Raw genomic sequence first — 24,342 nt, forward strand, 5'->3', positions numbered from 1 at the left:
CCCATCTCATCGGCTTTCCCACGCCCTGTGCCAGACACCCTAGCCGACTGTCACGTGGGACCTACATGGATTTAGAGGGGAGACGCCCTGCCCTAGTCATGTGCCATGGGATGCACTTTCAATGCCTCGGATTCATGGTCACGGTCATCAGGTTGCTGCAGCAGCGTGCCCTTGGGTTAATGCCGCCCCAGCTGAAGGGCCCTTGGGAAGACCTGGGGTGAGCACACCTGTACCTGGCAGCTGAGGTTAGTGTTAGGCCACGTTTGTCCCTGTGCTACGGGCCCACATCCTTCACCCCAGGGCCGGTCCATGTTGACGGGGTTGGGAGGAGGAGGCGGCATCGGTGCTTCCTCAGGCCCCGGGGGGGCCGGGTCAGGGTAGGGGGGTGTCACTGACCAGCTCTGTGGGCCCCTGTGGTTTGTGCTATTTGTGCTAAAGAATCCAGGAAAAGTCTGTGCTTCCCCCTCGCAGGGACCCTGGGATGCTCAGGGAGGCCCTGAGAGCTCCTTCAGCAAGATCCCCATTTAAGCTTTTTAAAATTATTTTTTAAATAAGAGTAGTGTCAGCTTGGATTAAGGCTTTAGTAAGTCAGTACCCCATGCGAGGTCCTGGGCACCCAGCAGGCACCCAGGCGGCGGCCCCCACGCTCAGCCTGCGGGGTCTGGGCCGCTTCCTCTCTCCAGGGCTCGTAGGTCCCAGATACACCGAGACCGTGGACGTCCGCGGTCCTCACACCTGCACACACCACGCAAACGAGAGGCCTCCATCTGACCCCCTGTTGCCGCGTCTGCTGCATGAAAGCCGCAGGGAAAAGCAAAGGGTGATGACGACAGGGACAAGAGTCAGACTGGAGCGCTGCCTGCTGAGGAGCCAGCCGGGCAGACTGGGAAGGGCCTTTTTGGAGAAAACCGGGCACATCTGATCACGGACTGAGTACTACATGGAATCATTCGTTTCGGCAGCTGTGCTAAGGCCCTGAGTGGTTCTGTAGGAACAGCATTCTCCGGAGTGCAGGGGTGAAAGGCCGGGCGGGCCTGGGAGAGGTCAGGAGGGAAGGAGGGGATCCACTTGTCCTAAGTGGGTGAGGCGCAAAGGGCGAAGGATACGCTTCTGGCTTCTGTGTATGCGGGAGGAGTTTCCTAATTAGGACCAAAACCTCAGCTCAGACACCTGGAGGTCACACCTGGCTTCTTGGGTCTTCTCCCCCACCCCCCAACTTCCCTCCACCCGGGAGCCCCCCACCTCAGCCTGCTAGAGCCAGTTCCCCAAGCGCAGCCCACCTCCTTGCAGCCCATCCCGGCTCCCTTGCTTTCCCACAAGGGAGAGGCAACAGCCCAGTGACTGGGGGCCCTGCACCCAGACCCTGCTCTGCGCAGGCCCTGGGCTAGCCGACCCCCCGATCCTTCCTTCCTCTGGCTGTAAAATGGGTACAGCAGTAGCCAGCTCACATATCACTTGAGCACCAGAGCCCCGCACAGGGTCTGGCTTTGCTCAGTGACCCAGAAGTATCAACTGTCACTCGGCTGTAATTTCAATCTGATCCTTAGTTAGCCCTGCTTGACATCATCAGTGGTTCCCCCACCCCCATCCCAGAGTGCTCGGGTAAGGTCAAATTCCTGACTTCCTGAGAGGCCCATCCTCTGGCTCACCTCCCCAGCCTCAGCCCTGCTTCCTTCCACCCTACCACTCCATGCCTGTCCTCCCACCACCGCTATGGGGAGGTCACCTCCTCCTCCTCCACAGCCCCCAGCCTGGGGCAGTGGGCTCTTCAGGTCCCACACCCCCCACTCTATACCTCACCTGGCCCCAGTCACATGGGCAATAATCCACTCCCTTGCCTGTCTCCTTCACGGTCTACAAGCTCCCTAACCAACCTGGGGTCCATTCTTTCCCAAGGGGGTCTCCTTTCTGCAGATCCTTCAGTCAAGATACTCTTTGGCAATTTGGTTTCTAGATTTTATTTCAGAACCGAACACATCTTGACTTGTGCCTCAAGGCCTTTGCCTGGTGTTCCCCAAACTTCCAAGTGCATGTGAATCTCCTGAGGGGCACCTGGCTGGCTCAGCCAGTAGAGCATGCGACTTTTGATCTCAGAGTTGTAGGTTCAAGCCCCATGCTAGGTAAGATTACTTAAAAATAAAATCTTAAAAAAAAAAAAGGCAAAACTTGTGATTCCAATTTATTAGGTCTGGGGGCCAGCCCGAGATTCCGCATTTCTGACAATGATCCACGGAGTGCCAACACTGCAGGGCCCGGGACCACACAGAGAAGCAGGACTTACTCCTATCCTTTGTTGGGCTCAAGCTAAATCCTCCCTGGGTCTCAGCTCAAACATCTCTTCAGAAAGGACTTTCTTGGACACCTCGATTCAAAGGAGGCCACGTGTTACTCCCTCCGAGAGCCCAGGTGTCTTCCTCATGGCTCTGCATACATAGAGTGACATCTCCCGGGCTTGCCCGGAAGCCCCAGGAAAGGAACCACTTTGCTCTCCTGGCAGCGCTGGATGAGTGTGCCTCTTTGAGAAAAGGCCTTCAAGCCCCGAACCCACCTTCACTCCTGAGTCTCCTGGTACAAAGACCCCAAGGGGAGACCCGTGTGTTCTCCCAATGGAAGAGAACACAGAGGGGGGTGTTGGAGACCTCCTGTTGCATTGGGCACACTGAGAACTTACCAGATGCCACCATCCTCTCACAACTCCCAGTCCACCTGGGCCTGGGCCTGACTCACCTGGAAAGCAGATCCTTTAGAAAGACTCACCGAAGCTGCCCCTCCCCAAGACCTGCCTCCTGTCCCCCCCGCCAGCCCCTGCAGCAATCACACGTTACTGCTGGAAGAGCTGCCACCAGCTCCAGAATGCTCACCTTCCCCCTACTTTTGTTTCATTTGAGTGAGGAGCCGGCTAAGTGCCAGGGGAGGGAGGCGGAGACGGCCCGTGCTGGTTGAGTGGAACCACGGGTATGAAGCTCCCATCACATGCCAGTCCCCCAGGACGTCTGTGTTGGGGCTGCACCAGCTTCCTGCCCTATCCCCTCCTCCCAGACCCCCCGAAAGGCTCGGGGCAGCTTCCTCAGCTTCTATCTCTGCCGCATCCTGCCGGGACGTGCCACAGCTCACTTCCACACCCCAGGAGCGGAGACCACCGACGCCTCCACCCGGGTCAGGACACTCCATTCCCTGGGTGAGTGTTCAGGCGTCTGAGACAACGCGTGGCTGCAGGACAGTCAGCCCTCCCCGCCAAGCCCGGGGCCTCAGTTCAACCCAGGCTCTGGGATGGAGCAGTTGTTGTCTAACACAGTTATGGACATTATTTTTCAGTAATTGTTTTATTCCATCATGACAGCCTACCCCATCTTCCCATCATCCTAAAGTATCCACCTGTGCCCTAGGTCACCTCTCCTCTGGCAGTATTGGTTCTGAAGAGGTGGGGCTCTCTAACCCAGCTGGGTGGCTGCTCTCGCCCCAAGGCTGAGCCTTGGAACTCGGCTCCCTGGGTCTGGGGGACCTGGGAGCCGCTCCACACCCTGCAGTCCTTGGCTTGAATGCAGAAGGCACGGCCACACCCAGTCCCCCACAGAGATGCCTCTGCTCTCGGGACTGGGTGGCGGCTCAGAGGTCGCACTGGAATGTCATCCCTGGTAGGGTGTTTGGTGATGGTTCCTGGTGCCACGCAGGAAGAAATGAAAACTAAAAGCACATGGACAGTCAACTCTTCTTCAGCTAGTAATTCCTCAGACAATGGTAGAATAAAAAGCCAAAAAAAAAAAAAAAAAAAAAAAATCAATGTGATTTGGCAAACGGTTTTTTAAATTTTAAATTAAAAGGAAAAAAAAAAATCCCATTCACACAGAAGAGATTCGACTTATCTGCTTTGAAGAAATATATTAAAGAAAATGGAAGGTTAAAAAAAAATCACACCCCAAATAATGGTAAAAATAGATGTATTCTCTGTAAAAATCTGGGCTAATCTATGGAGTCATTCTTGTCTATTCAGTATTCAGAGCGTGAGGTGAGATACCAGAGTACAAAACCCCTAAGCCCCAAGAGACCCTGCCCCGGCCGAGCGCCCCCGCTGCTGGGCTCCGGCTCCGGCTCCGGCTCCGGGCGCTCCCTCCTGCGCTCCCCCTGCGCGCCGCGGGCCGCCCGCGCCTTCAGAGTTCTTCCCTGGTCCTGCTCAGTTTCGTGGCGTGTTCTTCTACGAACTTGCTCAAGTGCTCCAGATCTCTGTTTCCGTCCTCAAATTTAATTGGGTTCTTCTTGTCCCCACTGGGGGCGAAGTAGATGGTGGGGAACCCGTCGACTTTGTAGCGGTCGCTGGTGATGTCGTTGGCCGTGGCGTCCATCTTGGCGATGACCAGGTTCTTGCGGTTCCTGTACTTCTTGCCGAGCGCCGCGTACTCGGGCTCCAGCTGCTTGCAGTGCCCGCACCAGGGGGCGTAGAACTCGATGAGGACGTCCTTGCTGGGGTCCATCACCACGGAGTCGAAGGTCTTCCCCACCACCACCTTGACAGGCCCCTTGTTGCTCTTGGGCACCGGCTGGGATTTGACGACGGGCTTCAGGGCTCCTGCCAGGGCGGGCGGGCGCCGGGGAGCGCGTGAGGGGGGCCGAGGTGTCGCACTCGCGGCCGCACCCACCGCCACCGCCCACCCTGGGTTCTGGGCTCTCCCGCCCCTCCCACGAGGCCGTCCACGGCTTGGCACGCGCACGAAGCGTGCTTCAGAGAGACTCCCTCGGGTCCCCGCGGGGCGCCCCGGCACCCACCTTCCTTGAACGCTCTGACGAACGCGCGGAGGGCGTCCGAGTCGAAGTCGTCGGGCTCCATGGCGAACCTGCGCCCGCCCTCGGCCAGGATGGCGGCGTTGACGTCCTCGCCGCTCTCGCTGAGCCCCAGGTCCCTCACCTCCGACGCGAAGTCGTCCTCGTCGGCCACGGCGAACGTGTACTCGGGGAAGTCCTTGGCCACCTCCAGCACCTTGTTCCGCCAGAACTGAGTGGCTGGGGCGGGGCGGGGCGGGGCGGGCGCCGTGAGCGTGGCCGTGAGCGCCGTGGGACGGGGGACGGGACGGGACGTGGGACGGGGGACCGGACGGCCGGGCCCGCCCCCCCACCAGGCCCCAGCCCCGCCCCAGCAGCCCCGCCTGCCGCCCCCCCCCCAACCTCCCCCCAGCCTCGGCACGAGGCCCCTCGCGCCAAAGGAAGGAGCGGCGGCCCCGCAGCACGGAGGGGCCCTGCCCCGCAGCCACGACCAGGACCCCGCCAGCGCCCGTGCGCCTGTGTGTGCGTGTGCAGGAGCCCCTCGCGGCGCCCGGCCTCGCAGGGCCTCTCACCCGCTCTGTAGTCGAAGCTGAAGTCCACGCCGTAGTAGACGACCACCAGGGGCCGGCGCGCGTAGCGCTTGGCGTCATTGGCGCTGCGGCGGTGGCCCACCAGCGGCAAGGTGTGCTTCAGCACGTGCTCCCTGATGGCCGAGCCGTCCGCGGAGCCCTGCGGGGAGCGGCACAGGTGAGCGCGGCCCAAGGGCGGGCGTCTGCTCTGAAAGAGCGGGCCGGGGCGGAGCGGTTTGCAGGCTGCGCACCCCGTAACCCCGTTTGCCTTTGGGGCTCCTTTCCTCCGTGACCCCTAGGTGAGCTTCCCGGGCCACTGCGGACCTCGTGTGCCCTGACCCGGGGCCTGGGCTCAGAGGTGGAGCGCCGCCTTCAGCCCAGGCCGTGACCCCGGGGTCCCGGGATCGAGTCCCGGTAGGGCTCCCTGCATGCAGCCTGCTTCTCCCTCTGCCTTTCTCTCTGTCTCTTGTGAATAAATAAAATGTTTAAAAGAAAAAGATGTTTAAAATGTTTAAGACATTTTTGAATGTTTTTTAAAAAAACTGCTGGGAGAAGGCAGACTTCTAGAGGACAGTTGTTCCCACTGTTGACCTGAGTGGGATGATCCATCTCCCCTCATCTGATCCTAACAGCCCCATGGGGGGCATTTTACGGTGACAACCACACAGCATAGGAGGTGAAGGGAGGGAGGCTCAGGGGACACAGCTGGCAAGCGGCCACCTTGAGAGGCCACACTCACGATGACCGTTATGATCTCAGGCTGGACCATGGAGCCAGACAGCTGCAGGGCCTGGAGGCTGCTCCGCTGAGGCCACCCCTCTGGAGAGGAGGGCGGGAGGCACAGCATGCAAGGGCTCAGGGGTCTAGCACCAGGCTGCCGTCCTTGGACAGGCTCAGCAAGGCTGGCTCCTGAGGGTTTCCAGAGGAGATGAACCCGACAGATATTTATGCAGCTTCTGTGACCAGCTGGACACAGTGGCAGTGGCTTGGGAGACATGAGCTGGGGTGACCGCCTCAAGGGCCAAGCAGGGGCCCCTGGCTCACACTAAGATAGATGCTGACCCAGAGCCTCCAGACACCAGCCCCACAAGCACCCAAGGGTGGGCACTGCCATCTCACGTTACAGGGGAAGAAAGTGAGGCAGGGCCAGGCTGAGCCGCCCACCCAGGCTGCAGAGCAGGAGGGGCTGGTGAACACCGTACTCTTTACTCTGGGCTGAGGTCCGTCGGGGTGGGACACGGGGAGGTGGCCCTAGGCAGCTCTAAAGGATGGCGGCACTTCCCAGGTGGGAGGGGGAAGGTGTTGCAAGGGAGGAGCCAGCAGCAACCACACAGGGGAGATGGTCCCAGGGTATGGGGAGGGTGGGGGGAAAGTGATGGAAGAAGGACTGAAGAGGCCGGCAGGCCATGGGGCATCTGACAGCCTCCAGGCTGAATGTCACTCAGAAGGTGAACTCCTGAGTAAAGCAGAGTGACCCCAGGGCAAATATGCTCTGCAAGTGACCATTTGCCACCTGCAGGCCCGAACCTGCACTCAGGGGCAGAGCGGGCCTCACACCCTGCAAGCCAACAGCTCCTTCCTTGTCGTGGCGATCCTCCGTGTGCTGCCCTGAGAGCTGGCTGCTTCTTACTCACCCTGCCTTTGACTTCCCTTTGTCCCAATTTCCAAATCCACTTCTTTTTATTTTTTAAAAATACTTTAAGTAATCTTTACACCCAACATGGGACTTGAACTCATGACCCCCGAGATCAAGAGTCACACACTCCTCCAACTGAGTCAGCCAGTTTTTAAAAAACTGCATTTTATTGTGTTGTATCAATGTTTAGCGATCTTAAATAATTTTTGCGACCAAGCTGGTACATAAGTAATACCAGTCCATTTAAGGTACGAAGTGAAAAGGCAGTGACGTGTGTAACAGACTAGACTGAGGGGCCCCTAACCTTTCTGGGGTCAAGGACCAGAATCTATGAAGATTCTATCGAAAGCTCCAGACCCCTTTCCCAGGAACATTCACACCACCCAGAACGGTGCCCGGTTCCTGGGGTCTGCAGCCCCCCATGCTCATCTCCAGACCCCAGGTCAATACCTATGGATGAAAAGGAGCTGGACGGGACAAGAGACATCACAGCCCAGCCCCTCCCCTTGGTCTGCTCCTAACTGGCTGTGGGAGCCAGGGACACAACACAGCTCTCTGCTCTGCATCCCAGTCTCTCTCTCAAAGGAAAGCCCTGACCTGGAGATGGAGGGTTTCTTCTGAACCTGACCATCTGCTCGCTAAAGCACAGGGCCCCCATGAAGCACGCAGGACGCGGAACTGGATCCAGGCTTGCCCTGGGCCTGAAGCCCCCTCCGCCCTTCTCAAGGGGAGTAGATCACGCTTGGAAGATGCGGGCTGGGCATAGGCCCATGGGGAGAAAAAGGGAAGGCCAAACCCGTGGGCCACGCTCCACAGCTCTGCCCGCAGAGGCCTGCCATCACTCCACAGCTCAGCGCCGGAGCCGCCCTGTCGGCCAAGCAGGCCTTGCTCAGACACACGAGAACATTCTGGCCAAGGGGCAATGCCTGACACGGAGGCCAGAGCCACAGCAGCTGAGCACCCAGGAGGGTGGCACCTGCCTGCGGGGGGAGAGGACAGGGAGCCACTCTGGCAGGCCCCCCAATAAATCACCGACCACCCTGCTGGCTGCTCTGGCGTCCTCAGCCTCCCAGGAACCTGCCCCTTTACCAGGCAGGGGGCTGGGAAAGGCACTCCAGACCCCACACACATCTGAGGTTCGGAGCAAAGCCTCCATGCTCCAGAACCCCAGCTGTGGCTCACCCAGCAGCCTCAGGCTGCTCAGAAACCTGCATGTACAATACGGTGAACCTTCCATACACTCGGCACTAATGTCACACCGAATGCTAACTGCAATTTAAATACAAACTAAAAGCAAAAACAGAAACCAAAAAACCAAAAAACCAAATCAAACCAAACCACCAAAATACCCACAAAAGCAGCCTGGGGGCTGCTGTGGCCACGAGGGTCCTCACTCACCTGGATGTCCAGGACGTTGCTCCTGGGCTCGTACTTGGATTGGAACTTCTCAGGCTGCATGACGACCAACTTCCCCGAGGAGACTTTCAAGAACTTTGCTATTTCAGTGCTGAAGGTGTGGTGGAATTTGTAATCTTCTCTCAGGTTGTTTGCTGAGAATTTAACAGAACGATAAATACACAGTTTATTAACCTGCATCACTGACCCAGGCTGAACTCATCGGCCAAAGCTGATGCCCTGCGAAGACGGGGACTGGCGGGCACCTAGGTGGCTCAGTGGCTGAGCATCTGCCTTTAGCTCAGGTCGTGATCCGGGGGGGCCCCTGGGCAGAGCCTGCTGCTCCCTCTGCCTGTGTCTCTGCCTCTCCATGTCAGGGAGGAAGGGGGGAAGGAAGGGATCGGCGCCACGAATACTGCGTGGACGACACTCAGAGCTTAAACACCTGAAGGAAGTTTGGATTTTTCAACTTGGTAGAGGTTAGTTTAACACCTTAGAGCCTCTACCTTAGAATTTGTTTTTAGGAAGAAAAAAAAAAACAAAAAACAAAATAAGAAACAAACTGAATGTTCACAGAGCAACTTCAAGCTCATTTGTCAGGAGCTAGTGTTGCCGATGCTGAGACGCACGTGAGAGCCGCAGACGGTCTTTGAGAACAGGTGGGCGCCACGCGGGTGAGTTTTCACACGCAGCCCCTTCGAGAGGGTTTAGACTCTCCTCCTCAGATTGGTGGCTGGCCTGTTTGTGGGCTGCAGTTCTTTTGCTATCTTATTTAAATCTCGAGACGAGACCCCACTGCCTGAGGACACTCTAGAACAGGGTTTGGCAAACTTTCTGGAAAGGACCAGACAAGATCTTTAGCTTTGCAGGCCATGCCATCCCAACCACTCAACTTGGCACTGTAGTGTAAAAGCAGCTAGACAGTGTGTAGGCCGCTAAGTGTGGCTGCGTGCCTGGAAGACTAAAAAACCTGGCCAGTTTGTCCATCCCTGCCCTAATCCCATGGGTGAATGAACACACCTCAGTCTCTGCTCTGAGCGGAGTCTGTGATCCCAACACTGGGTGAGACGTCAAAGGTGTCCCCCCAGCCTGGACCGGATTACAGGAAACTCGGCTGAGACAGTGTACACCACATGCTTTGGGGGGCGGCTCTCAAAACCAGCTAGAGTTAGATTTAAGCCATGATTCTGAGACCTGCTAATCACGTGACTGTAGGCGTGTGAGTGATTCACTGTACCTGTGCCCCCCCCCCCCCCCCCCGCCGGGCCCCAGTCCCTGCTCTGCAGAAACATGGGTCTCCCTTGCCACCCGGAGGGAGGCCGGGATCACTCTGGGCAAGACTCCCCCTGGTTTAGCTCCAGGGAGAAGACGGCTACCTAATCCATAAGGACAGATGAGGCACCCCCACCCCGGCACTGGGGGGTTCACCTCTCCTCTGAGCTCAGCCACAGTCACCCGCACTTGGCATGGGCACACCTGTAACTGTGCCACACAAATGAGCACTAAGGGGCAATCTGTGCATTTAAAACACTGTAATTACTGCTCTAAAGCAGAAAATCGAACCATCTGTGGTATGTGGGGGGGTGGGGGGTGCGGTGATGGGGGACCCTGGAAAGAACCTGACGAGGACGGAGAGGATCCTCAGTGTTCCTGAGAGAAAACCTCTCTTTCGTAACCTAGGGTCATCTGGGAGAGCAAGTCCGACCACCACGGATTTCAGGATGGGGCCAGTGCCACCTGCCCCCACAGAACACCCCCTCTGACAGCTGTGCACAGTGACTCCGGCTCTCAAACTCTCAACACTAGCACTTCCTGGACGCCGGCATTACCAGGCACTTCGTCTACACTGTCTCAATGTAACAACCTCCTGCAGTAGAAAGATCTCCAAAGTAGATTATTTAATAAAATATATATACACATATATGTTAAAGATTTTATCTATTTGAAACAGAGAGCATGACTGGGGAGGAGAGGGAGAAGCAGGCTGCCTGCTGAGCAGGGAGCCTGACGTGGGTCTTGATCTCAGAGTCCTGGGGTCATGACCTGAGGTGAAGACAAACACTCAACTGAATAAGCTACCCTGGCGCCCCATAAAATATATTTAAAAAAAAAAGAAAAAAAAATCAAGTCACCACCTATGGTCACATGCTAATAACTAGCAGAGCCAGGACTTGGAACATGAGTCTGATTCAGAAACCCTCACGTTCTGGTGGAGACCCCACCCCTTGCAGAGGGGCTGGGAAGGGGATCCTGGAAAGACAGGGAGGGAGACAACACACTCGGATGAACCTGATTGTGCCCTTGCCCTCTGCTCAGAGGCCTACTCAGTATGGGATCCTGTCCCCCCACACGTAATCAAGGCCCCAACCCCAGAAAGGAAAGCCTGTTACCCGGGTGCTATCTCAATTCTTCATGGAGCGATCCCCTACATCGAGGCCCCAGGAGTTCTCCGTAGAAGCAGCAGACACCCCAGGAATCTGACGGCTGGGGCAGGGATCACCCGTCCAGCCCCGAGAGTCACGACTCACCGGCATCCTGGTACTGCTGGTAGGCTGGGTCGCTCTCCGCTTTAAAGACCCCAATGATGATGACATCATCCCCGTCCTTGAGGAACTCCTGGACCTGCTTCAGAGCCATGATCTCCTTGGAGGGCGGCCCAGACTGCTCGATCATGTAGTCGACAATACCTGGGAGCAAAGCATGTGCCTGGGGAGGGGCTCGGGGCCCCCCAGGACACTGCCCACGGCTCTCCCCGCCTCCTCCCTCCCCACTGAGGTACGACTGGGAGGTGGCTTACCGTATTTTTCCCGTGGCCCGTTGTAATCGAAAGGCTTCCCCTTGCGGAAGATTTTCAGCGTGGGATAGCTAGAGACCTCGAACCTCTTGGCCAGGTCTGTTTCCGCAGTGGCGTCCACCTTGGCCAGGGGAATCGGGGGGGAGCGCTTGCTCAGCTCCTTGGCGGCCTTCTCATACTCGGGGGCCAGCTTCTTGCAGTGTCCACACCTACAAGCAGCAGCCAGGCTAAGAGGAGCCCGTCCCAGCGTGGACACAGGCTCCCAGCCGAGGGACACACAGAAACCCAGCCTGTGCTCCCGGGCAAGTCAGCTAGATCCAGCAAACCTCCCAATGCCTCCAAGCTGAGGGCGTGGAGCCAGGCCCCTCTGGAGGCATGACACCACCGCACCAGTGCTACTCACAGTGGGAGGATGCACATGGGCACGTGCAGACACACACACACACACGCACACACACACATGCAGGACACCCACGCACACGACACAGGCAGGGGTGTGACTGGAGCACAGGGTAGGCGTGGGAAAGGCTACGACACACAACATCCTAAGAATGGAGATTCTCTGCGTTGGGAGTGGGCACAGGCAAGGACACGAGTGAGGGATGGCCTTCCTGCCAGATGGGACAGCTGACCTGGGACACGAGACACAGGGAGGAAGTGGACGTGCGCCCTTCAAAGGTGGGCGAGGGGAGAGATGCGGGAGCCGAGTTACAACCTAAGAAAAGCACGAGGACGGAACAAAGATCAACAGCGACCAACCAGGGCAGGAGACGGTGAGCCTGAGCCAAGGGAACCGGGACCGGAGACACCTTTAGGACAGCCCGTCTGTACCCTAAGAACTGACGGGCCACACCGGGTGAGTGCCCTGCCAGTCAGAGGCCCTGAGGCCCGAGCTGAACGAAGCAGGCCTTGTCAGGGCCCTGAGGACACCTCCAGGCCGCACCCTACAGCACATAAACCTCTGCAGGTCACTGCTCCTGCGGCATCAGAGACAAGGTGAACTCGCTCTCCACACGCTCACTGAGCTAGCGACGGGAGCCGGCGGCGTGCTGAACCCAGCTCTGGGCAAGCACGACTTAGAGTCCACACCCCACCGAGGCAGCCCTGTGCAGCCTCCTCCAACACCCTCACCACCTCCCGGGCCCCGGACCCCCCTTCCACGCGCACCAGGGGTCCCCCCTCCCACCGCCCGCCTGTCCTCTCTGCGCATGTGCACACCCCACGATGGCCAAGGGCATTGCCTTGGGCCGCAGGGGTCTGGAGCCCTGTGGTCGCATCCCTGACTCTGCCTGCACGGCACGCCCTGACACACAGCAGGCTTGCTCCAGAACCAGAACCCCTGGCTGAGCCAGGACGAATTTACAGGGGCCCTGTAGGCAGGCTGACGGCCCTCCCAGAGCACCGGCTGCTGCGCTCCCATCTCCCTTGGACATACTGGCTTTGCTCAGTCGCCAGCTGTCCACGGCCCTCCGTCCTCTCCTCACAAAGGCCGAGAACCGCGGCACCCGGGGCAGCCACCTCTCCCCCGCGCTGCCTTTCTTCCTGGCATCTTCCTTCCTACATGCAGGTCCCCTGCCCCCCTCCTTCCTGCCCCTGCCCGGTTCCCCTCTGATCACCTCTGCTTCTATTATCCGGGGGCCGAACTGGCTGCTTCCTGTCCATGCTGTGGCCACGCAGGCCATGTCCCTCCTACGCCCAATTCCTCTGCAGAGCCAGGGCTTCCTCTTTCCTGACAGGCAGTAGGCTTCAATCCCAACCCCTATCCCGGGGCCACGGCCCCCAGCGGCCAGGCTCTGCTGCCCCTCCCCTGCAAGAGCTGAGGCCCTGAGGTCGGGGGTGGGGAGGGAGCCTGGCAGCGTCAAGAGGCCTGGCTGCAAAGGAGGACTTGGGGGCAAGACGCTAAAGGAGACAGGGTGAGAGGAGGACACAGAGGCAGGACAGCTGTGGGGACCCAGAGGCTCCAATGTGAGTCTGGAGCATGAGGCAAGGTGGAGGGTCATCGTCCAAGATTCGCTCGGGCACACGAACATCTCTGCCCTGAAGCAGAGGTGAAGACAGATAAAACCACCAGTCAGGGACGCCCGGGGGGCTCAGCGGTTTAGCGCCACCTTCAGCCCAGGGCATGACCCCGGGTTCCGGGATCGAGTCCCCCATCCGGCTCCTCGCATGGAGCCTGCTTCTCCCTCTGCCTGGGTCTCTGCCTCTCTCTCTGCATCTTTCATGAATAAATAAAACAAAAAACAAACAAACAAAAAAACCCCACTGTTCAGATACCTCATGAAGAAGCAAGCCTAGAACGGGCAGCCCAAGGCCACCAGCTGCCACCACCGGCCCACTGTCCCATATGTCCTACAGATGTGTTTCCTCACATCGTACAGGCCTAGGTCTACCTCGTCCACCCCCTGGAACACTCAGCAGCCAAGTCAGCCTTCATGCGTGCCGAGGACTGGGCACCCCCTTGTTCTCTGGCTTGGCCTCACCTGCAGGGGTCTCTGATACCCCCACTGCATGGCTTGGGTGGTACCAAACGCGCGACGGGCCTCATCAAAATCTGAACTACAGGGGATAGACACCATCTTACCACGGGGCATAGAACTCCACCAGAATGATGTCTGCGTCGTTAACCACGTCATCAAAGTTCTCTTTGGTCAGCACAAGAGTGACTTCTGGGGGAGGCATCCAGTTGGGCTGGGAGACCTCTTTGACCTTGGCAACGATTTCTGAAACAAACCAAACAAGCGTGAGCACAGGTAGACGGGAAACGTTGGATTTCCTAAAACGCAGCTGCAGCTCTAGCCAGTGCTGCTCTGCAGCTTGAGGCCAGAGTTCAGGGTTGAGGGTCCACTGTTCCTCTTCCCATTGCCCAGCAACTCCTCTGACAGCCCAAGACCAAGCTGATGAGAGAGACACTTTCCTCTGGACTGTGGTGCTAACTGCAAGCTCCCCGAGTCCGACCACGCGTGACCACACGTTGTGGATAGTCTCAAGGGCGTCCCCTCCCCAGGTACAAAAGACCCATGCGTCAAGTCATGCACATCTAGCACCAGCAGGTCACACGTCATGACGTGTACCCAAAACTCAAGAAAAATGCAGAGAAGCAGCACCTCCCCTGCCGCTCAGGCTGCATCCACCAGCAGGTCACACGTCATGACGTGTACCCAAAACTCAAGAAAAATGCAGAGAAGCAGCACCTCCCCTGCCGCTCAGGCTGCATCGGCAGCACGGGGAGGGTGGTGGCCCCGTCCCCAGAGATGGGCTCAATGATGGGAGTAGGCTCAGGACACGCTCCTACAAGCACCTTCCAAGTGGCTCTTGGGACAGCGGTGGCAAATTCGATGTTTTTCTTTTTTCTTCTTTTTTCATTCTGCTGTGGAATCGCCAAGTAGCTAGATCTAAGTGGTTCTCAGATCAGTGTGCACAGCAGCAACTCCACGGCATGGGCCCCTTGTCTCCCAGGCCCCACCCAAAGCCCTGAGCTCATCAACGTCGGGGAGGCCAGTGGCCCAAGGAGCCCCCTTTGGCGAACACTGCTCTCGAGGTGCCAAGCTGGCCCCACGTCTAACGGTCAAACGTGAGGCACGGACCTCCACACACACAAGCCTGCTCACTTTGAAACAGGAAGGACATGGCTAAGACATCACTGATGAAGCACAACACAAAGGTGCAGGTGGTGTTGGGGATATGCTAACAACTGGGAGAAATTAAACCCACCCACACATGCTGCTCTCCTGTGTCTGTGTCTCTGAAGGACACAGGAACTTGTTACACGAGCTGGCTTCCCGGAAGGGAGCTGGACAGCCAGGGTCAGGGTGGAAACACTATTCCTCAACTACCGCTGAGAATTCTGAAGCACGTAAGCGGATGATCTAGTCAGAAGACAGACAAACATGATGCGAAAGCAAGTGTCAATGGCTCTGAGGTTTCCTTTGTGCACCAGCAGTGGGCAGGATCCTCAGAGGATCAGAGGAGAGGCCCCCTACCAGCTCAAAGGGACTCAGATCAGATCCCAGTGACCACCTCTTCCTCAAATGAGGAACCCAGGCAAGGGGCCACCGCGTGTCTGGGACACACAGGGACTGTGTCCTGGCTGTGGTCCTAGTCACTTCTACGTCCACTATGCCACACTGGGAGTGGAAACTGTAACACGATGGGGTCTTTTCCTAGTGATTAAGAGAGAAGACAAAGATATCACAATTTTATCTGTTCATTCATTAAAAAAAAATTTAATGTTGTGCCTAACGTAAGTTGGGTAGGGACCCATCAGGCCTGGTTTTGGACAACTGCCTGGCTCGTCACACTGGTGGTTCTCAACCTGGGGCTCTGGACTCATGGCTTCAGTTAAGCCCCGGGAGCCTGTAAGAAATGCTAATCAGCAAACCTGACCTGAAACTCAGGGAAGTGGGAGCCTGGGGATGGGGCTCAGCCTTGGCTTCGGAAGCCCATCAAGTGACTCTGATGGAAGGTCGACATTGAGAAGCACTGCTCTAGAGCCCCGCCGGGAACCGTGGCCTCGTGCCATGCCAACACACGGGCTCCAGATCTTGACTTTCATGGTCTGAAATGGGAAGACACCCTTCCTACCCCTGGATGAGGTTACTTTTTTATTTTTATTTCTTTATTTTTATTTTTATTTATTTATGATAGTCACAGAGAGAGAGAGAGAGAGGCAGAGACACAGGCGGAGGGAGAAGCAGGCTCCATGCACCGGGAGCCCGATGTGGGATTTGATCCCGGGTCTCCAGGATCGCGCCCTGGGCCAAAGGCAGGCGCCAAACCGCTGCGCCACCCAGGGATCGGATGAGGTTACTTTGATCTCGGTTACCTGGAATGCTCCAGCAGGGAGCACTGCCAGAAGCTGGTGCTCCTGGGACCACTCCCGGCCCACTCAACTTGTCCTATTATCCAAACCACCTCCCTTAACTTTCTTTTGAAAAGAGAGGCCTGGCCCACCCTCCTCCATGAGTGCAGGCTCCACTCACCTTCCTGAGTCCTGGAGCCCTCATAGTCCACAGCCTGCCCCTTCTTGAGGATCTTGATGGTGGGGTAGCCGCTCACACCAAACCTGCCAGCCAGCGCGGACTCCGAGGTTGCGTCGATCTTGGCCACAGGAATGGGAGGGTCGTTCTCCTTCAAGGTGCTGGCAATTTTTTCATATTCCGGAGCAAACTGCTTGCAGTGTCCACACCTGAGAATGAGATTTAGGGAAGAAGAAGCAGGTTAACTGTACCCATGGGGACTGACATCCAGCACTGTACCTCTGGACGGGGGCACGGGGACCCGGATGATCGCAAGTAAGAGGAGACACACAAGGTATCACAGTGAGGAAGCCAAGGTGGCTGGAGTCAGACACATGCAGGCCGGAATTCCAGCTCTGGCCTGGGCTCACGCTTCCAAACCCCAGTGCTTTTGTCCGGAAGCTTTAAAGTTTGTCCAGGGACCCCTCTCGATGCATCTGTGAGGTAAAAACTCTTTCCAGAAGGCCTCTCCGGTCTTCTTCGCTCACTCCCTCAGAGCGTACAGTGGTGTCTCCCAGAGGCCACATGACCAACCACAATGTTGGTGTAACAATGTCATGTTAACAAGTGAGGGCTACGGCGAGAGAGGAGTTAATACAGAAAGCTCCGTGTTCTGATGTTGAATATGGTAACTGCTGAGAGCCACGACCCACCTAAAAAGCAATCTGGACTCACAGGGCCAAAAAGTTTGAGAATACGGATCTACAACGTAGTAATATAGTCTCACTGACCTGTTCCAAGGACAATTTAGATATTCTACCAAAAAAAAGAAAAAAAAAAAAAAAAACACCTCATGCCTGAACCTCAGGCACTGGTCCAGTAACTAAGCAGATCTTAACTACGGTGTGCCTTTCCACGCCAGAAACTACCCGAAGGCCAAGGCTGCACCCGGGCAGCAACTGGCAGGAGCAGGGCGGCAGGATGGCCTCGAGGTGGGTCAGGGCAGGATCTGCAGCGAGGGACAGGTCGTCACCAACACCTGTCTCTGTGTTGTCACAGACTGTTAAGCACGCCAACCCCTCAGCTGAACTATCCGAGGACACACTTGTATCTTAGGCTGCCAGGGGCTGCGTTCTGAGGGCCGGCTCCCAGACGCTGAGCTCCTGGCGTTCCTGCACCCACACTCCCCCTGCCACCCTCACCGTGAGTCGTCAAGCCCGTGGGCACGGAGGACCCCTCACCCAGTCCTTACCACGGAGCATAAAACTCCAGCAGCACCGTGTCTTTGTCAGCCACAAAGTTATCGAAGTTCATGTCATTCAGGACCAGGACACCATTTTCCTCCTTGACTTCCAAATCATCCTCCTCCTCTTCCTCGTCGTCATCCTCCTCCTCTTCATCCTCAATGGCATCTTCTTTATTGGAAGAATCTGAGCGGAAAACATCCAAACCGGTTAGGAAATTGGTGACTCTCCTCCTTCAAAGCTTTCCTAGAACCCCAAACCCGGCAAACGTGCCACGAGGCCTGAGTGGTCCCTGAGGGCCACCACGAGCCGAGGTGGCGACATCAGGCCTCTAATAAAATCTTTAAAGAAAAAATAATTTATTTATTCATGAGAGACACAGAGAGAGAACCAGAGGGAGAAGCAGGCTCCGCACTGGGAACCCGACGTGGGACTCGATCCCAGGACCCCGGGATCACACCCTGGGCTAAAGGCAGATGCTCAACCACTGAGCCACCCAGGCGTCTCCTAGAATTCAAAGTTTAAACGCCCAGCAGGACTTGAGGACAGGACCAGGTACCTCCTGCCCAGGCTGGGAGAACCCTAACCATCACTTGTCACTCCTGCACTGGGATCCGATCCACTCCCAGTATCACCCTGCTGCAGGCCTTGCAGGCCTCGCCCCTGCCCTGTAGCAAGGCTCCTTTATCCACCTCCTGTGCTTTGTGCGTTAGGGTACCTCGTTCTGTGGGTACCCTGCCTCTGTGCTCCAGGGCAGGCTGTCACCAACGCCTTCTTCATGGTACCATGCTCTCCACAGACAGGGCCTCATCAGTCTTCCTGTGAACAAATGGCTGCCTGGCCCCCCAACCAGTACCAACGGGGAACAAGTACTTGTGCTCGGCTTTACATTCTGGAGGCTGGACTCATTCCACTTCTGAAAGGGGGTGGCATTACAACAGGGCCCCACAGGTTTCACCGTGGAGGGAAGAGGGTGAGGAATTGTAGTTACTTATCAAGTCACCCCACAGTAATCCCCAGCGTGGGAGTCCCCCCACGAATAATTTTAAAGATTTACAGGGGTAACGTACGTCAATAAAGCATAACAAATCGCACCTTCGGAGAATGCCTTGCCTGGAAGCACAGCTCTCTTCCCAGAGCACAAGAACCTGCTCATCTTATCATCTGTGTTTCACTGACTCACTCGTCCGACGACGGAGACAAGGAACCCTGGGACTGCAGTTCTCATTAACCAGCTTCTCCCGCTGCTGTCACAGCAGCCAAGTACAGCAAGCCCCAGAACTGATTTAACTCTGGAGCCAGATCGTGCCAAGGGGCCAATTATTCTTTCCCCAGATGCTTCCCAGGAGATAAAGCAACTCTGATAGTTCTGTGCTGGGGGCGGAGGACCAAGTCAGCCTCAGGGTCTGGGAACCTCTGGGACTTGCCCCACCTTGGCCCTGCCCCACCGAACCCAGTGCTGGCCCCACAGCTGCCGGGACGGGCCAGGGAACTAACTGGTCTGGATGCTGTGGCACCTCTGCCTCTTTTCATAAAAATTACAAACCAAAAATTTTTTACAAATTAATTACAAACCAAAATCCACCAGGAGCCACACTTTCCTCAACCACGTTCCTTTACACATCCCGCTGCTTCTTCCTGACTTCTACGTTTCGCTCTCCAGCTTAGGGTACAAGTTCTCCTCCTTTGTGGGGGAAGGAAGAAAGGCCTGTAAAACAGGGGGTGCCTGGGGGGCTCAGTGGTTGAGCGCCTGCCTTGGGCTCAGCTCATGACCCCGGGGTCCTGGGATCCGGTCCCGCATCGGGCTTCCCAGAGGGAGCCTGCTTCTCCCTCTGCCCGTGTCTCTGCCTCTCTCTGGGTCTCTTATGAATAAATAATAAATAAAAAAATAAAATCTCAAAACAGAAGCCACCAACCTGAGAAGTACAAACCAAGCAGACCTACTTGGCTCCCGGGCCTTCGGGCCCTCTGCTCCCCACGCCCCCCCCCCCCTCCCAAGGGCCTCTAGGTGGCGACAGGCCCGCAGAGGCCCCGCCGCCAGCCAGCACTGGCATCAGGCTTCCTGGACATGGAGAAGTGCAGGGCCTGGGGGAAGACAGTGCGGGCTCAAGCCCCATCTCCACCTCCCAGGCTGGTGGCCTCAACGCAGTCCGCCTCCCCCGATGACCGGCAGCCAACACTGCAGCCTCAGGTCTTCGAGAATCTGAACACTCTTGGGAACCTGAATTTAACCCTGGCTGGCTAGGGCTTCCAGGTTCTTCTGGAAATACTGCCTAGGACAACCCCACAAGGCAAGAATTGAGTGTTGAGCTTTCCTGCTCTGGCCTGTGGTACAGCAGTCATACTGGCTTTCCAAAAGGCTAATCTGATCACCCATGGCTCCAAAGTCTCACTCAAAACGACCCATGTGACGGCTGCAAACCTGCAGACTCAACGTCAGGATGTTCTGCAGGTTCTCTGCTTTGGGTCAGGGACCTAGGAGGCACCCCACACCTGGCCTCGGATCCGGATGCTTCACGCAGGCTAGAGAGCCTGCTGGGGGCAGCCAGGCATGGCTCGTGGGCCAAGGGCATCCGCTCTCACTGCCTGACCGCTCCGGCCAATACAGGAACCAGATTTACTTGCAGGCAGATGCAAGACTGCAGGACAGGTGGGAACCTAATCTGCACTTTAGGCTAGGGCACAGCCAGGGGGCAGAGGGGCCCGATGACCCACGCCAAGCACAGGGATAGGGAGAATTTTACTAAGAGGTTAAGGCAAGGGTGCCTTCCTATCGATGCTCAGCCTGACACGGCCTGGAGCACCACCAGGGACAGTCCTTGTGATTCAGTGGGGGTCCCCAAACTACCACGGGACAGAGTTCCTAAGACTGAACTCATTTCTTGATTATTTATTTATTTATAATATTTTATTTATTTATTCATGAGAAACACAGAGAGAGAGGCAGCGGGAGAAGAAGGCTCCATGCAGGGAGCCCGATGTGGGACTCCATCCCAGGTCTCCAGGATTATGCCCCAGGCCAAAGGCGGTGCTAAACCGCTGAGCCACCAGGGGCTGCCCTTGATACTTCTTTTAAAAGATAACAAACAAAAATGACAGAAAATTCCCTACATAGTGAAAGACTCCCAAATGCATTAAGGCAGGTCCCTACCTTTCCAAGTCCTTGCCAGCCTGCAGACAACCCCAGGCCTGAACCTCCTGCAATCTGAGAGGCCGGTGGCTCTATGTTCCTAACCTACTAGAAACCCACACATCCCTGCAAAGAAAACATCCCACACGGTAGTAGGGAGCCCACTTTTTCACTTTTATGACTGGACATTCTAGGAGAGAAAAGATCCCCAAAGCCTTCTAGCATCTTCTGGATGGGTGCCACTCTCCCCAGCACCCGGCCGATGAAGCCTCACATCACCTCCACATTGCTTAGCCCACGTGGTAAGGCCATTCCGGAGTGGGGGCCCCAGGCCTCTGCGATCCCTGTCCACTCCCAACGGTACATCCGACGACAACCCTGGAGCCCTGCCCAGCCTGCACACAGGCAGCTCCTTTCAAGACATCCTCACTATCCTCCCTCTTCGGTCCCTGCCAGAGAAGTGCCCGGAACGGCTCGATAAATTCTAGCATCAGGTCAATACTGAAGTGGACATTAAACATGGAAAAAGAAATTCGTTACCAGACAGATCACTACAGCTGATGTCTGCAAAGGGCCAGGCACTGTGCTGAGCTCTTACACACGTTCTCTTACCCGTCGGGGAAACATTTTTTTTTTTTAATTTTTATTTATTTATGATAGTCACAGAGAGAGAGAGAGAGGCAGACACACAGGCAGAGGGAGAAGCAGGCTCCATGCACCAGGAGCCCGATGTGGGACTCGATCCCGGGTCTCCAGGATCGCGACCTGGGCCAAAGGCAGGCGCCAAACCGCTGCGCCACCCAGGGATCCCTCGTTGGGGAAACATTACATGCACTTTACAGACAAGGAAACTAAGGCACCGAGCGTGTTAGTCACCTGCCAAAGGATCAAGAAACTAGTTAGTGGAGGGTCCTGACCACTTCACTGCTCTGGCTCATTGTCACCTCTTTTCTTCCTAATAGGCCCAAGGCTTTAGGTGGAATCATTTGATAATCACTTCTCAGGAATGAAGAGAGGCAGCGAACAGTTCTTTAGCACCCACACAAGGGGATTTCCACCTAACTTTTTAAAATATTTTATTTATTTATGCATGAGAGACACACAGAGAGAGAGAGAGGCAGAGACACAGGCAGAGGGAGAAGCAGGCTCCATGCAGGGAGCCCGATGCGGGACTCGATCCCAGGTCTCCAGGATCACGCCCTGGGCCCAAGGCAGATGCTCAACCGCTGAGCCACCCAGGCATCTCTCCACTTAACTTTTAAGTCTATGCCAATTCCAGCTAAAAACAGGCAACAGGGCAGCCTGGGTACCCTGAGAAGAGGGAGAGGGAGAAGCAGGCTTCATGGCAGGGAGCCCGACGTGGGACTCGATCCTGGATTTCCAGGATCACATCCTGGGCCAAAGTCGGAGCTAAACCACTGAGCCACCTGGGCTGCCCTAAATAAAATCTTAAAAATAAATTAAAAAAACCAAAAATAATAAACAAAAAAACAGGCAATAACTAGCATCAAAGTATTTTCTCTCACTATTTTGGCTGGAAAAATGTGAAACGTACAGGTGATTTCTAACCTGAGACACCACACCTAAGGCTTGCACCGGCCAGAGCTTAAGCTCTATTTAGTGACCATATTCTTGGTGGTGGTGGTGGTGGTGGTGTGGGGTGGTTGTCTTTTGGGGCCTAGACAGCACTGTGCTGTTTGAATCTGAAATATAAGAGAGACAAAACAAAAACAAAACCTGAAGACTTGGAACAGCGGAGGTAGAGAGAAATGTGGGCCCAAAATAAATCAGCAGGACAAGTTTACCTGTGAGAGAGAAGGGTAAGGGATGTCCTCAGGGATGGGGGAAGGGTCAAGGTAGGGAGTAGGAGCCGCTTCCACCCCCGACCATGCACCAACCTCACCAGAGGCTAGTGCCCTTGAGCATGACAACCCCAGAGATTCCTGGGCTCACCCTAGAGGCAATTGCTTCTCAGGGTCTTCATGGCATTAGTGATCTGTCACCCAAACAATAAACCTGCTGGTCCTAATAACCCTTGGTGTCCACCTGAGTTCACCACTCTCTCAGGCCTCTTAAGAATCACTGGATCGGGGATCCCTGGGTGGCTCAGTGGTTTGGTGCCTGCCGTTGGCCCAGAGACTGGAGGTTGAGTCCTATGAGGGCTCCCTGCATGGAGCCTGCTTCCCCCTCCTCCTGTGTCTCTGCCTCTCTCTCTCTCTATCATAAATAAATAAACAAACAAATCTTAAAAAAAAAAATCACTGGATCAAAATCAAGACAACAAAACTATTTTGCTTTTTAGCCACGTTCCAAAAAAAGACCCTCCATCCCCACTGGTCCTGGAACTTTCACGTAAGTCCCCCAAAGCGTGACTTGCACCGGTATCAGGGAAGTAGATGTTTACAACGCGGATTTCAGGCCCCGCACCCCCGGAAGCCTCCTTTGGTATATTTTTTGGGCCTTCGTGTTTCATGGAGGTCTCAAGTCTCACTTGAAGGCCTCGCTGCTTTCCACTCGCTCTCCGCAGGTGTCTGTATCACCCAGCGGGGTTCTTACTTCCCTATTTGGGCGAAGGCTTGAATTGGTGGCCCCCCATCCCCCCAAGTTACTCAATCTGTTTGAAAGAGTATAAAGTTCGCACTTGCCCTACACACCAGTACTCGACGGGGGGGTTTATTTCTAGGGCACAAAGCGGCCGGGAAGGATCGGTGGTCGGAGAGGCCGGGGAGGAGGAGGCCCGCCGTCTGGGAGCAGCGCCCTTTCTCCAGGAGGGCTTCCTGCTCATCAACAGGCTCTGGACGCCGCGTCTGCAGCTGGCTCTTCTCCAGGGACCTGGGCCGCCGCGACCAGCAGGTGCCTGGCGCCCTCCCGCAGCGGGGAGGGGCGGGAGGGGCCCCGGCAGACCGGGCGCAGCCTGCGGCCTCGGGCGGATGCGAGCCGGCCCCCGCCGGGCCTACGGGGCCCGCTCTAAAGGGGCGCTGGGGGCGGGCGGCTGGCGGCGCGTCCGGGGAGCTCGGCCCGGGCCTCGGCGCCGCCCCCGCAGGCCCCGCCGCCGCCCCCGCAGGCCCCGCCGCCGCCGCGCTCGCCCGCAGGCCGAGCCCGCGCCCGAGCGTCCCTGGCAGGGCCGAGGGGCAGCTGCTGCCGGGGAGGCCGCCCCCGCCGCCCCCGCCCCGGGCCCCGACCCCCACGCGCCAGCACGTGTCCCGGGGCCCGCCGGCCGCTCACCTCCGTCGGGGCCCGCGGCGGCCAGCAGGTGCGCCAGCGCCAGGAGCAGCAGCAGCAGCCAGGCCGTCCGGGGCCTCATGGCGGCAGCGCGGCCTCCGCGGACCTCGGGAAGCCTCGCCGGCGCGCGCGGGGGCGGGCAAGCCTCGGCCGGCCAATCCCCGCCGCCCTGGGGCGCGGGCCGCGTGCGCCTCGGTCGCCGCCCTCCGCGGCCGCCGCGCGCTTAAGGCCGGAGCCCTAACGTGAGGTGCCCCCTTGCGATTGGCCGCGCCGCAGCCACCAATCCGCGGCTGCCACCCGGTTGGCCCCGAGCGCACGGGCGGACGCCGGGAGGGAGGAGGCCCGGAGGCGGCGGCCGGGCTGGGGGCGGGGCGCGGCCCTGGGACGCGATTGGCCGGCGGGGCGGGCCCTGGGACGCGATTGGCCGGCGGGGCGGGCCCTGGGACGCGATTGGCCGCGGGGCGGGGCGGGGCGGGGGCGGGGCTGGACTCCGCAGGCCGCCTCGGAGCTGGGCGGGAAGAACACGTGTTCTTAGGGGAGGCGGGCGTGGGAGCCAAGTGCGCGTTTGCCGCTGGGCCGGTGTGGGGAGGCCGCAGGCCCAGGCGGCAGAGGGGCCTGAGCGGGTTCTCTTAAAGGGAAAAG

General features: G+C 57.3%; 1 protein-coding gene and 1 long non-coding RNA gene across 2 annotated transcripts in view; one reads left to right on the top strand and one right to left on the bottom strand.

The window, feature by feature from the left end:
* Positions 1-3,307: 3,307 nt before the first annotated feature.
* Positions 3,308-23,917, bottom strand: PDIA4 (protein disulfide isomerase family A member 4). The gene is made up of 10 exons (XM_041752239.1): positions 23,704-23,917; positions 17,357-17,534; positions 16,129-16,334; positions 13,731-13,869; positions 11,153-11,358; positions 10,884-11,042; positions 8,359-8,510; positions 5,328-5,484; positions 4,762-4,995; positions 3,308-4,564 (listed from the first exon to the last, which is right to left on the bottom strand). The coding sequence occupies exons 1-10, from the start codon at positions 23,780-23,782 to the stop codon at positions 4,149-4,151; spliced, it is 1,926 nt and encodes a 641-aa protein (XP_041608173.1). The 5' UTR covers positions 23,783-23,917; the 3' UTR covers positions 3,308-4,148.
* The window catches only part of LOC121489335, a 32,949-nt gene continuing 30,262 nt past the window's right edge, over positions 21,656-24,342 (top strand). The window contains exon 1 of the long non-coding RNA XR_005987330.1: positions 21,656-23,331. This is a non-coding gene — a long non-coding RNA (uncharacterized LOC121489335). The remainder of the gene's footprint in view (positions 23,332-24,342) is intronic.

The sequence above is a fragment of the Vulpes lagopus genome, chromosome 4 (genome assembly GCF_018345385.1).
Source record: "Vulpes lagopus strain Blue_001 chromosome 4, ASM1834538v1, whole genome shotgun sequence".
In the NCBI taxonomy this organism is placed as follows: domain Eukaryota; kingdom Metazoa; phylum Chordata; class Mammalia; order Carnivora; family Canidae; genus Vulpes; species Vulpes lagopus.